At 36.4% G+C, this 14868-nt stretch overlaps 1 protein-coding gene across 1 annotated transcript; it reads left to right on the top strand.

The window, feature by feature from the left end:
* The first annotated feature begins 761 nt into the window (after positions 1 to 761).
* LOC101418822 (olfactory receptor 56A3) lies at positions 762 to 1709 on the top strand. Its single transcript, XM_004467810.1, has one exon. It carries the CDS (start codon positions 762 to 764, stop codon positions 1707 to 1709), a length of 948 nt encoding a protein of 315 aa, XP_004467867.1.
* Positions 1710 to 14868: the final 13159 nt, after the last annotated feature.

Genomic DNA, 14868 nt, shown 5'->3' with positions numbered 1-14868 from the left:
AAGGAAGTTACTAGTACAAAATTAGAGACTCTCAGTTCACAAAATCCTTGTGTTTGTTTCTTCAAATCAGTATATATAACTTTAAATTTTCTCTACATAGTTACAAACCAAAGCAGTGCTTTCATATTAGTCTATTCTTAATAGATAGTACCATTTTTTAGTATTTATGTATATATAAAAAAGAAACAAATTTTCGTGAAATAATGTTTAATCTTAACAATGAAGTGAAAGTTTTTCAAACTTTTCTGATCCATTTAAAAAATTAACTTGCTTCTCTATGTTACTATGTTTCATTAAAAATCATGGTTAATGATTATTTCATTGATTCCACAATCCACTTACAATATCCCTTTTGAAATAAGTAATTCCTCTTGCATCAGAGAGTTATGCTACTAAGTTTGCAGAAGCAGAAAGAAAATTCTAAAATTGCTATTTGGACTCCAGCTAAGTATTCTCTCTGTCACTTTACTTTCTGTAAGGTATAACAACTCTATCAAAAATAAACATACAACACATCAAAAATTAAGCAAATCGTATTACCACTGTCTACTCTCCTATATAGAGTGATAGATATATCACACAAGCACTTCTCAAAGGACAAACACATAAATTCACTTCGATCCGCAGAAACCACTAGGATCCATAAGTTGTCCCAATTAAATCACAAAGTGTTCCATATTCACATATTTTGAGTCAGTTGGTAACTTTCATCCTGATTTTACAGATCATTACAAGAAAGCTATAGAAATATATAACAGAATATGACAGCACGCCAAAATGATACCATCCCTATTGAGATTTCAGTCTTCCTCCTGAACTGTTTTGTCAGGTCCGCCAGCTGGCAGCTCTGGCTATCCCTGCCCCTCAGCCTCCTCTTCCTCCTGGCTATGGGGGCCAACATCACCCTCCTCATCACCATCAAGCTGGAGGCTTCACTGCATGAGCCCATGTACTACCTGCTCAGCCTCCTCTCCCTGCTGGACATCGTGCTCTGCCTCACCGTCATCCCCAAGGTGATGGCCATCTTCTGGTTTGACCTCAGGCCCATCAGCTTCTCTGCCTGCTTCCTCCAGATGTTCATCATGAATTGCTTTCTGGCCATGGAGTCCTGCACATTTATGGTCATGGCCTATGACCGCTATGTAGCCATCTGCCACCCACTGAGGTACCCATCCATCGTCACTGATCAATTTGTAGCCAAAGCTATTGTTTTTATCCTGGCCAGAAATGTCCTTCTTACTCTGCCCATCCCATTTCTCTCAGCACGACTTCATTACTGTGGAAGAAATGTCATTGAGAACTGCATCTGTGCCAATATGTCTGTCTCCAGGCTCTCCTCTGACAACATCACTATTAATCGCCTTTACCAATTTGCAGGAGGCTGGACCCTGCTAGGGTCTGACCTCATACTTATCTTTCTCTCTTACACCTTCATACTGAAAGCTGTGCTGAGACTCAAGGCAGAGGGAGCTGTGACTAAGGCCCTAAGCACATGCGGCTCCCACTTCATTCTCATCCTCTTCTTCAGCACCATCCTCCTGGTCTTCGTCCTCACTCATGTGGCTAAGAAGAAGGTCTCCCCTGATGTGCCAGTTCTGCTCAATGTCCTCCACCATGTTATCCCCGCAGCCCTCAACCCCATCGTTTATGGGGTGCGAACACAGGAAATCAAGCAAGGAATCCAGAGACTACTGAAGAGAGTGTGGTGATAAGGGCAACTGCAACTGGATCTCTGCATTCCTAAAGTAGGATGACTTATGAATCAGTACGACAAGTAGCCTGAAATGCACAGCTCTGAAAGTAATCTCAAACTGTGTAACCTAGACATTGTGACTTCTCTTCTAATTCTCCTGGGTTTTTTGCTTGTTTGTTTCCTTGTTTTTCAGTCTTCCTTTAGGAATCTCTTTGACTCTTACTTCTTTTTCTTGGCTTGTAATCCTCTTTTTTACAAAATACTGATATTCTTTAGGGCACGTTCTAAAGTGAATATTTTATGTTCCCTAAAATATAACTATATTTTTCATGAATTTTATATTTCTGAAAAAAAAAAACTGCATGTATATTGTAGTTGTGTTGTGTGCAAGGTGTTTTTATTCTTATATACAGAGAAGGGAATATACTGGAAAAAGAGCCATAAGATTTTAATTTCATCCCTAAATAACAGAAGGTTGCCACTGTCCTGTAATTAGGTCTTTGTTTTCAGACTTCTACCACGTTTCCTCTTTCTTTCTCTTGTCTATCTCTCTGTCTCTCCTTCTCTCTCAGCCAATCTGTCTCTTACTCTTCTCCATCATTAAAATTGAATTTCTGTCATATGCAATACACAGAGGGTAGGACTTTTCCCTGTGAACTCATGTGTAATACATAAAACAATTTCTTTTATTAGATGTAGAAGACTGAAATTCTCTTCCCAAATGTATCTGTATTTTGGCCATTTATCTTTTAGATACAGGGCATCATAATATACAATATGTGAACATACCTCTGCTTATGAGTCAATGGACTGTATGGATTATAATATGATCTAGTACTAATACTAAATTTTAAACAGTCCAGTTGAATATTTTTTTGTTGTTGTTAATTAGACAATTTATTAGCTCTTACTGTGTCCTGTGAACTGTTAGCTATTGAGAACACAAAAATAAATAGAACATTTTGTTGCATTGAGGAGTTCAGAATATGCATAGATAAATTTTTAAAAAATTTTAACATAGGACTGTACAACACAGTTAACCCTATTTTAAATGAGAGACTGCAGTTAATGGTACAATTATAAAAATGCTTTCATTAATTTTAAAATATGTACCACACCAAATCAAGGTGTTTAATAGAGTGGTATATGGGAACTCTATTTTACACATGATTTTTCTGTGATCCTACATCTTCTCTATTTAAGTATATATATATATACTTAAGTATATATATATATATATATATATACTTAAATACAAATCACTGAGTTCCAAAATATATTCTGAACTGAGAAGGGTGAGGAATATATAAAGATATATATATATATAGGGCTTAGTAAAGACACGTTGTTATAGTAGAAAAAACACCGGAAGGAAATTTAGAGAGTCTGGATGTAGACTTTGCACAATCACAAAAAGTCAATTAAATGTATGCCCTCATTATGTCTCAGGCTACTCATTTTACCTGAGAATATTGAAAAAAATTATTTTAAAACATCCTTTTTGATCTCAGCTTTTGCATCTCAAGGACAACCAATAGGCATGCATTATTTTGTTGCAACCATGAAAGGAAAAACTCTCCAATACCAATACTATCCAATACCAATACTTTTTCTAAAAAGTTAGGTCTTTCAGACTTAACCGAAAAGACATGTGTTACATTTTCTTCTGCGGTCAACAGTGAAAAAACAATAAGTTGGCATCTCATTCCTCTGTTCCTAGATAACTCATGAGCAACTGCTTGAAAAATAAGCACACTCTCACAGTAATGAAAAGCAATAACGAAAAGCTTGTATTATCATCTCAACTACGAATATTCCAATTCTCAAAATTAAAAAGTAATCTGCCAGGACCCAAGTAGGTTCACACTATGTCTACCTAGATAACCTGTATCCTTTTATTCTAAAGAGATTAACTCCATAAAATCTTAATATCCCAGATATTTTGATATAAAAAGAATGGCCTCGCTCAAAATGTGCTTAACTAAATATCAATAGAAGGTCTTACAAATATAAAGATATCTCGCAGGAAAATTTCAGCCACCAACAGTTTGGAAATATTTAAAAGTCTGTAAGTTTAATAATAGTGCATTATTATTAATAATACTGCATAGTATTAGTATTAATACTTCATATCATGACAAGGAAGGAACATTAGCATTCAGGTATGTAATGTTATTATCAAAGATTTATCAGAAGTTTGATGGTAAATGATAAATCTATAATTGCAATTCTTTCGATTTTTCTCTCCACCATTTACACACAAATACATACAGGAGTATTTTAAATTATTTCATTATTTTACTAACGTGTTTTATATGAAATATTTAATAATAAGTGTGTGCTCTAATTTAATAATTAATAAAACATAGGATCAGGAAAAATGTCTCCTTGAACTAGATAGGCTTTCTCCAAAAAATGTTAAAGCTTTAATTTTGTTGGCAAGATCACTCAGGGTACTCATATATTACCCATAATTAGACCCTTCCTCATATATCCAGTAAGAGCAGGAAAGATATTTGAGGATAGACCCAGATGATGCTGGATATTGAGCCAGGAGAACAATGTAGAGCACACAGAGAGAAGGGCAGTGGCCCTTCAGGCCAATATTTAATACCATTTATCCATTTACCAAATAAGAATGTACACCTAATACATGTCCTTGTTCTAGTGAATGGGATTCTAATGATGAGTAAGAAAGACAAGATCCTTGTTTATATTCTGGTGATGTGTTCCAAAACAATGAACAAGTAACTTATGGATTTACCCTGGTCCTGTGGATGTGAGCTCATGTGTAAAGACTCCATTAAGATAAAGTCAAACTACATCAGGGTAGCCTTTAATCCTGTTTGGCTGGAGGCCTTATAAGCAGAGGAAATTTGGACATAGAAGCAGTATGAGGCTTAAATAACAAGAATGCATTTTCTCATATTTATGATGCCAGAAGTCCAAAAATCAAGACGTTGGCAGAGCCATGCTTATTCTAAAGTCTGTAACATTCTGGTGGTGGCTTGCTTGCTGACAATGCCTGACTCAGTTTCCTAGGCTCTACTGTATGTAGTCACCCACCAGATCAGTGAACTTAAAGACAGAGGAATGGAAACTGTTTAAACTAAAGCACAAAGAGAAATAATGCTGAAAAATGTACAAAGCCTTGATGGCCTGGGGAAAAATATTAGCTGGTCTAGTATTCATGTAATTGGTAACTAAAGGCATTGAAGGAGAAGAGGTGGAGAGAAAAAAGTGACATTATACTTGGGTTTATAATGTAGGTGGAAGAAAGGTTTAGAGAGGGAAAATTATTTTATATGTGAAGTAGTATAATATTATTTGAAGTTTGATTGTGATAACTGAAAAATGCATGTTTTATACACTAGAATTTTATATCAGCAAAATTTTTCTGAAAAAGGCCACAAAGTAAATACTTAAGATTCTAAGGCCATATGGTCTCTGTTGCAACTCAAAGAGCCACAGATAGGTATTAATCACTCATATCAATAACTACAAGACATGTATATGGTTCAAATCAGTGGTTCTCAATGAAGGGGGGATGGAAACAATTTTGCTCCCCAGGGGAAATTTCTACTGACATTTCTGGTTGCTTTAACTGGGGAGGAGATTACTGGAATCTAGTGGGTAGAGAAAAAGTATTGCTATTAAACATTCTGCAATACACATAACTCCCCCCACACAAGCACACAAAATAATTGTATAGTCAAAAATGTAACTAGTGACTTGATTGAGAGACCCTGTTATAAGTAATCTAAATGAAAGGCAAAAAGAGACAAATGGGATTTTTAAAAAAAAACAATTCTCATCTATATGCTGTCCATAAGAAATATTAAATAGAAAAATATCTGCAAAGTGAACAAAATCATAAGAAAACTGAAGTGGTTTTGTTAATATGAGACAGATTTCCTGATTCTGGTATGGCTAATAAACTCTCACATGACGCTTGTATATAGTTTCTATAAAATCTGGGAGAAAAAAAAACTAAAGGCACTGGAAAGTAAAGAAAAACATGACCATATTAGAGGGAAGTTAAAACTTGGAGGAAGGAAATGGTGTAAAATGAGTTTATCATTTAAATTAATTTTAACTTGAAGGGATGCTGATGTCAGTGCCAAGCATTAGAATAGTTAAAAACCCTGATAGAAGACCAACAGTGTTTTTATGTCTTAAAGAACTGGATGACAGAGTTTTAGGCAACAATAGCTGCTAAAGAGAGAGACTGGAAACTAGGAAAGTAGAGGATCAGAATGTGTATAACCCAAATTCTGCATTTACACTTTGCCAAATCTTTAGATCTTTAGCTAATTCCTACCCCAAGCATGCACAGAGTAGACACAATGAGAGAAAATAAAGTGCTGAATTAATATTTGAGTAGCTGTCAAAGAGAAATATTTTCTGATGGGTCCAACTGAGTTGATTACTTGCTAAAATGAAAATTTCAATTCTCTTTGGAAGGCCATAATAGAATCTAGAGTCCCCACAACATAAAGCTCACAATATTCAGCATACAATTCTAAATTACTTAACATACAAGGAACTAGAATGCAATGATCCAATCCCAAGAAAAAAGGAAATCAACTGAAACCAAATCCAAGATTATACATATAATATATGATCCAATTTAAACTTCAGTATAGCTAATGCTTATTGAAATCATGGAAAATAAACTTGCAATGAATGAAAAGATAGGAATCTCAGAGGAGAAATAAACAATATTAAAGAGAAACAAGTAAAAATTCTAAAAGGTAAACATACAATATCCAAAATTTAAAAGTCACTGAATGTGCAGAGTAGCAGAATAGATATGACAGAGGAATGAGTCAATGAACTTGAAAATAGGACAATAAAGTTATCTAGCCTGAAGAAAACAGAGAACAAAATTAAAAATAACAATAATAACAACCCAGCGACCTGAAAGCATGCCTTACATACACAAAGGAGTCCCAAAAGTGAGAGGAGAAAGCCCAGGGCAAAAAGATTAGAAGATATAAAGGTGGAAATTTCTCCAAATTTAGAAAAAGACAAAGATTCAAGAATCTCAGCAAACTATAAGCAGTATAAGTCAGCCAAAAGGGTGCTGATGCAAAGTACAAGAAATCACTTGGTTTTTACAAATGGTATTTATTGGGGATAGAAGCTTATAGTCACAAGGCCATAAAGAGTAAATTACTGCCCTTATCAAAGTCTGTTGCCATGAGTTGGAGCAAGATGGCTGCCAGTCTCTGCAATGCAAGGGTTCAGCCTTCCTTTTCAGGCTCCGAGGTCCCAGCTTCTTCTGATCTCAGCTGTGAACTGATAAAAGGTTCGTCTCTCTCTCCAGGGCTCATTTTTTCCCAGGCTCAGCTGCACTTTTTTTTTCCACAAGGTCAGCTGTATACTATCATGCTCTCTCTCTTCTCAGGGTCTCTGAGGTGTCTATGGAGCCATCTCTACTCCTCTGTTCTTCTCTGGTGTATTTACTTCTCAGGGCTCTAGCATCAAAACTCCAACTCTCTCCTCTGCCGTGTTTTCCCACTGATGTAGCTGAATCAAAGCCTTAATCATAATTTAATCAAGTAAAAGTGAAACCTCTGAATATAATATAATCTAATATGCCCAGAGGAACAGACCAATTTACAAAACATAATCCAATAACATTTTTGGAATTCATAAATAATATCAAACTGTTACAGCAGTATAAACACTGAACAATATAAACAAATAAAAAAGGCCTATTCATGTGTAAATCAAACTTCTGGGAACCAAAGATAAGAGAAAATCTTGAAAGAACCCAGAGAAAAACTACACATGATCAAAAAAAGAGTAACATTTCAAATTATTCCTGACTTGTCATTAGCAAATATGGAGGAGAAAAACAATGAAATGATATCTTTAATTCACCAAAACAAAAAAACAAACTGTCAATCTTGAATCCTATAGGCCATAAAAATATTCTTCAATAATGAATGCAAAATAAAGACATTTTCAGGTAAAAAAAAATTAAAGAGAATTTTTTCTGAGATCTGCTGAGTAAAAATGCCAAAACATACTCTTCAAGCTAAATGGAAATGACATAGTGTAAAACATGGATGTACAGAAAAGAATGAAGAGCACTAGCAGTATTAGATAAATATAAAGGATGGTTTTTTTCTCCTAAATTTTTAATAAAGCTTAGGACCATTTAAAGCAAAAAATTTAACCTTGTTTGGTGGGGTTCATAAATTTTGATGATGATTTTTAGTCTAGTTCTTAAGAAGGAAAGCATAATAATTATATCATATATAGAAAGCCTTTTATTTGAAAAAGTATAATATTAACTCTAAGAAGAATATGAAAACTGAAGGATGTATATTATAATCCCTAGAGAAACCACTAGAAAATAATACAAAGATTATCTTAAAAGCCAATGGGCAAATTAAAATATGTCTAAAAATATTTAAATAGCTCATCACATTTCAGGAAATGAGAAAAAGTAAGAAACATAATGGATAAAGAGAAAACAAAATTTAAAAGGAGGAACTAAATCCAAACATGTTGTCATATTATGTATTTATGGACTAAACACTGCAATTTCAAGACCAAGACTGTAAAAATAGATTAGATACATATTTTAAAGCAGGGCCAACTATGTACTGTCAGCAGGAGACTCAAGTCAAACATAAAGACAAAAAGCAAATTCATGGGGAAGCAGATGTGGCTCAATAGATTGGGCTCCTGTCTACCTTATGGGAGGTCCTGTGTTCACTTCCCAGGGCCTCCTTGTGAAGGCAAGCTGGCCTGTGCCCACGGAGAGCTGACAGCCCGCACCCATGAAGAGCTCACAGACCGTGCAAGCAGAGAGCTGGCGCAGCAAGATGACGCAACAAAGGGAGACAAGCAGACACAGAAGAACATCCAGCAAATGAACACAGAGAGCAGACAGCAAGCAAGCAGTTGCGGGGGGGAGGATAAATAAATAAATCTTTAAAAAAAGTAAATTTATGGAAAAAGACCTTCCAGTTAAACAGAAAGTATTTGTGTCAGAGAATACAGATTTCAGAACAAAAAACAAAGATAAGCATTTCATTTTGAAAAACGATTCAACGCATCACCAAGATATTACAATGCTAAATTATAATAAAGCTATGATATATGTGAAGTTACGCTAACAGAACTGAAAAGAGGAAGAAATAAATTTGCAATTTTAGTTGATTTCAGCACTCCTCTCTCAATAATTAAAGGGCCAATGATATACAAAATCATCAATTGCCATCAAATAATTTTCTCTTATTGGCATTTAGAAAATACTACAACTAAAAAAGTAGAATACACAATTTTTTCAAGTAAATAAGGAATATCCATCTATGCTATGAAAGGCCACAAAACAAGTCCCAATCAATTTTAAAAGGATTACATTTATATAGAGTATATAATCTGACCATCACATTATTCTTAAAAATCGCTTATAAAAGATATCTTATGGGTATAGGGGATATTGATATAGCCTGTGCATTAAAAACAAAATTATTTCCAAGAGTACCTAGTCTCCAAGATGGTCAAATAAGCAATATAGGCCTTGCAGTCTTTGAATGTTCAGAAGGGATGTGAGACTGAATGTGTATTCAGGGCTGCCTCCAGACGATGTGGAAGATATGCTAATCCAAACTGGCTTGGATGTGGAGAATATGTAACTCACCGGGAGGAAATAACCTATCTGATACTAAGATCTGAAGAACCTAACCAAAGGTCTGTTTACCATCACTGTTAGTCTTCCTAATCCTATATCCTCTGTATAAAAGGGTCTGTAAAAGGCTGTTCGGGGCTCGGTTTTTATTAGGACAAGAGTCCGCCGAGCCCAGCCGGTCGAAATAAACCAACTTCCTTCTCGGTATTCTCTTGTGTCCTGGCCTTCGAAACCGCGCCTATCCGAATTTCTCCACTACAATATGAGTTTTTCCTTTTGGAATAATGAAAATGTTCTAAAATTGACTGAGGTGTTGACAGCACAACTCTGATGAAAATGAGAGCCACTGAGTGTACGCTTTGAGTGGATTGTACAAAGCACTGGACTATTTAACACAGGTCAATGATGGATTGTGGTTAACAGAATATGAAAATGTTCTCTCAGGAACTCTAACAAATATATAATACTAATATAGAGAGTTAATAATTGGGTGGGTTGGGGGGGAAATACAACAATGTAAGGTATGGGCTAGAGTTAGTAGTAAAATTTTGATGATGCTCCTTCATAGTCTGTAGTGATGTGGGCTATGGGTGGAAGGCTCTTTGTCTCTTCAGAAATAACTAAGCTGTTTGACTTGTGAGTGTGGAAAGATAAGAGGCTGCAGTCCTGCTCTTAGGGACCAGCAGGCTCCAGTCCCAGGAAATGTTTAACAAAGCAAGGGCTATAAACTTTAAGTATTTAGGGGAAATGCAAAAACCAAGGCTTATCTAAAATGTCTGGAGTCCTTGCTAAAAGCTTACCTAAGATGTGAAAGAGATATATGCTAATTGAAGCCTACTGAGAACTGAAACAAAGGGACCATTTGGCCTTTCCTCTCTGTATAAAAGACGTTTGAAAATCTTGTTCCGGGCTCGGGATTCAAACAGAAAGCTCCCGAGTCCGGCAGGCCGTCAATAAACCATTTTTCCTTCTCAAAATCATTCCTGAGTCCTGGCCTCTCTATACTCAAATAATTGAACTTCTCTTAAATTCCACAACAGTAGCAAATGTTTCACAACAATGCAAGGTGTTGGTGGTGGGATGATGTACAGGAGCCCTGTATGATAACATACATTTTTATTTTGTAAACTCACGATATTTACTATACACTTATTAATGTATGTTCATGTATGAATGATATACTTCAACAAAACTTTACAAAGATATCTGAAAATTACACTGTAATCAGAAATTATAACACTTCTGAATAATTTATGTCAAAGAAAAGATCTAAAGAGAAGTCTGAAAATATGTTAAACTGAATGTGACAAAACAAATGTCTAAATTTATGAGATGTAGCTAAGCAGTGCTTGAGGCAAATATATAACTTTAAATGCTTATACTCAAAGAATAAAGGTATAAAATTAACGCTCCATGCTTTCCTTCTTAAGAACTAGACTAAAAAAACAAATTAATCTTAATGTAAATGGAAGGAACTAAATCATAGATATGAGCTAAATATCAAAACAATACTAAAAACCGGGGGGAGGGGAAATCAATGAAACCTAATGATGTGGGCTATGGGTGGAGAGCTCTTTGTCTCTTCAGAGATAACTAAGTTGTTTGACTTGTGGGTGTGGAACGGTGGGGGGCTGCAGTCCTGCCCTTAGGGACTAGCAGCGGCTCCAGTCCCAGGAAATGTTTAACAAAGCGGGGGCTATAAACTTTAAGTATTTAGGGGAAATGCAAAAACCAAATGTGCTAAAGGCTTATCTAGAATGTCTGGAGTCCATGCTAAAAGCTTACCTAAGATGTGGAAGATATATGCTAATTGAAGCCTATTGAAAACTAAAACAAAAAGACCATTTGGCCTTTCCTCTCTGTATAAAAGACATTTAAAAATCTTGTTCAGGGCTCAAAATTCAAACTAAAAGCTCCCGAGTCCGGCCAGCCGTCAATAAACCATTTTTCCTTCTCAAAATCATTGCTGAGTCCTGGCCTCTCTATACTCAAATAATTTAACTTCTCTTAAATTCCACAACACTAAAACTGATACTTTGATACGATAAATAAAATGTATATAAGTTTAACTAAGCTGATCAACTGCTTTTTTAAAAAAGGGAAAAACATAAATTTCCAATGTCAGGAAAGCAAAAGGGAAAATCAGAGATAATACAGCTTTTAAAAGCTTAACAAGAAAGCATTATGAAAAACTGCGCCATTAACTTTGACAACTAAACAAAATGGACAAATTCTTGAGCAACGTTACCAAAATAGATATAGAAGAAGGCGCCTGTGGGCGCTATGGGAAGCCACGCAGGCGCTAGAGCGACTGGGACGGGGGCACGGCGTGCGCGGGCACGAGGCACAGACGCCCCAGCAAGATTGAGTCAGCGGCGGCGCGCGAGCGGCGGCTGCTGTGCGAAGTGCCGGCTGTTGTGCTTCCGGCTTTTCTCTTACCACGTTTTGGCGGGAGGAGGAGGCCAGAGTCGTGCTGGGCAACCTAACCCCCTTCCCCTGCTTCCTGCTACCTCCTCCGGCCCTCATGCGTTGAGCCATCTCCAACGCAAGACCTTCTAGCCTGGATATGGCCCATGAACAGCAGAAGATTCAGTCGCAGCAGAAAAGTGCCAAAGAACAAGCTGGGCAAAAGGAGAAACAGGGACATGACCAAAAGGCTGCTGCCAAAGCTGCCTTAATATATACCTGCACTGGCTGTAGGACACAAATGCTAGACCCCAAGACTTCTAAGCAGCACTCTGAGAGCTAGCATCCCAAGACTCTACTTCCACCAGAATTGGCTGATATTGAGGTCTAAAATGGTTTACAGGTGAATTCATGACACCTTTGGCTCTTCTACTATCTCAAACCTTAGATAATAAACCTGCAACTGCTTTTCTAACAGTCTTCATCCCCCAAAAATAAAGGGGCTACAGAAACAGTCATTTATATGCTGTACCCTTTTGGACTTGGTGCAAAGACAATTCTGCATAAACGTGCAGTTGACTCTTGATTTGGAAATCGGAAAATCAGTCCATTCTTCTTATAATTTTTTATTGTAACTATATTGATTATCATATTATGTAAAATAACTCATTTAATAAAGTAGTACTTTGCTTTTACATCATAGAATAAATTGTTCTAGAAATTCCATTCTAACTTTCCACATTATTTGCTGTATAAAAATCTGGTGAATTCATTCTCTAGAATTGCTGGCACAATTCTTACCCACATTTCTCAACTCAGTGGCAAATTTATTAGCTAAACTAGAGTAAACTAATTCATTTAATTTGTATACACAGTTTTATTGGCAGCTGATGATCTAGGTGAAGAATGACCTACCTGCGTCCTTAGTATATTGCAAATATGTGCCATTTCCCCCTTTGATCATTTCTTGTGTTGAGGTAGGAACATTTGAACTTGCCATATGACCTGGGTAGAGATGCCAGCCAGGTGTATCCTGCAGATAATGCATCAATTCCTCAAGTGCTTGGATTGTCAGTGATGCCTGCTGAAAGATTAGGTTCTGAAGTATATGCTGTAATGAAAACATTGTGCTTATTGTTTAATATAAAATATGGGTGAAACAAATCATGTGAACTGGTAAAGAGCACCTTTAATAAATTAGACCTAATTTTTTGGAAATTATTCTTTCATTTGAAATTGAGACAATAATTATTTAAGGAATTCTTGGAAGTTAATGATTTGGCTAGCTTTATGAATGGATTTTGCATTAATGGGAAGATTGAAAGGACTTCTGGCTGGATTAATTCCCAAAACCCTTTTACTCCATTATTTTTAGGAGTTTACTTTGTTCTGGTTCCTAAAATCAAAGACTATATGTATAGTATGACTTCAGTCTAACCTAGGAAAGGATTACAATAGTTCCATATGCACATTCTTTTGAACAGAAAGATGGGGAAGTGGGTTAGTTCAGATGAATGAAGTAAATTCTACCAAATTAAATTTTAGGTCTTATGATTTGCTTTTGTCGACTATTAACTTGTACAATAAACTGCTATAACTGAGGTTTATTTTCAACTCAGTTTAAATTTTGAAGTTAACATAATAGGAGGAACACTTAGATATTAACTAGTAATTGCCTAGAGCTGCCATCCTGACCCTGTGGTTTACAAAATGCACTTCCTCTTTCTGCTGTAACTCATCACTGCATTTGTTTTGTAGCTGTGCATATTCTGCCCGCCTTGTCTTCTCTGTAAATTTAAAATACAGTATTTCCAAAAAAAACTCCAGTGGGTGGCAGTTTCTTAGCAATCCCTATTCTTATACCCTAACTTTCAAATATGTTCCCTTTGTTTCATGTATTAAACTTCCTAAATTTCAGATTTAGTATTTGTTCTTTCTTAATTTGTTGGTTACCAGAACATTTGAATTTTGCCTAATTTCTTATGGGTATTGGAGAAATTCTGATTAACTTACAATTAAAGTTTTTAACAATGCTTTAAGTTTAGTAACAGATCATTAAACTTACCTGGGTTATCTATTTATTGTTGAGTTGTAGGATTTCTTTACATATTCTGGATATTAAATCCTTACCAAATATTATCTCCCAGTAAGTCAGCTGCCTTTTCACTTTCTTGACAAAGTCCTCTGAAGCACAAAAGTATTTAACTTTGAGAAAATCCCACTTATGTATTTTTTCCTTTCATTGCTTGTGCTTGGGGTAAAGGTCTAAGAGTCCTCTGCCAATGACAGAGGTCTTGAAGATGCTTCCCTACATTTTTTTCTAATAGTTTTAGGGTCCTGGCTCTTACATTTGGGTCTTTGATCCATTTCGAATTAAGTTTTGTGTAAGGTGTGAAATAGGTTCCTCTTTCATTCTTTTTGTTATAGATATCCAGTTCTCCAACTGCCATTTGTTGAAGAGACTCTTCTGTCCCAGCTGAGTGGAGTTGGCAGCCTTGTCAAAAATCAGTTGACCAGAGAAGCTGGAGGAGGTGCAAGATGGTGGCAGAGTAAGGAGCTCTAAGAGTCAGCCTGTCCTACAGTGCTAACCACCAGAGCTATCTAAATCTCCTGTTTGGGGAATCTAAGAGACAAGAAGGGTATCCTGCAATATCCTTGGAAGAACGGAAGGAGGAGACTGCCCATCTGCAGAGAAGATTTGTGAGTAGAATACTCCATGAGGCAGAGGCTGGTGCCCATCCCCCCACTGGCAACACAGGCTATCCCTTGGCTGGAGTTGGAAGCTCCATTTCCCAAAAACAGGGGAGGAAGAGCTCTTAATTAGTAAATCAGGTGGCTAAAGTCCAATCCTAAGAACAGCCCATGTTTGATCCTGTCCAAGTCAGAAAGAGACTGGTAGCCTCCATTTTAACTCAGCCACCAGCTTGAGACGGAGTGGGTCTGATTGAAAACTGAAAAAGAAGTTGGAAGTAGGACTGACTTCTTTCTACCCAGGTCATATTACTGCCCTAGCCTAGGTTCCAGCCCCACCTAGAACCAGGAGGAAACTGCGGGAACTTGCACTTTCTTCTCTAAGCAACTATAGTCTCTTTTGTACTAGATTTTTGGACACCTGCTG

The sequence above is a fragment of the Dasypus novemcinctus genome, chromosome 10 (assembly GCF_030445035.2).
Source record: "Dasypus novemcinctus isolate mDasNov1 chromosome 10, mDasNov1.1.hap2, whole genome shotgun sequence".
Taxonomy (NCBI): domain Eukaryota; kingdom Metazoa; phylum Chordata; class Mammalia; order Cingulata; family Dasypodidae; genus Dasypus; species Dasypus novemcinctus.
Note: the sequence above shows the minus strand (reverse complement) of the source record. Positions and strands in the feature narration are given on the sequence as shown.

Coding starts and splice junctions, on each gene's coding strand:
- LOC101418822 (XM_004467810.1), top strand. CDS start 762: ATGACAGCACGCCAAAATGATACCATCCCTATTGAGATTTCAGTCTTC.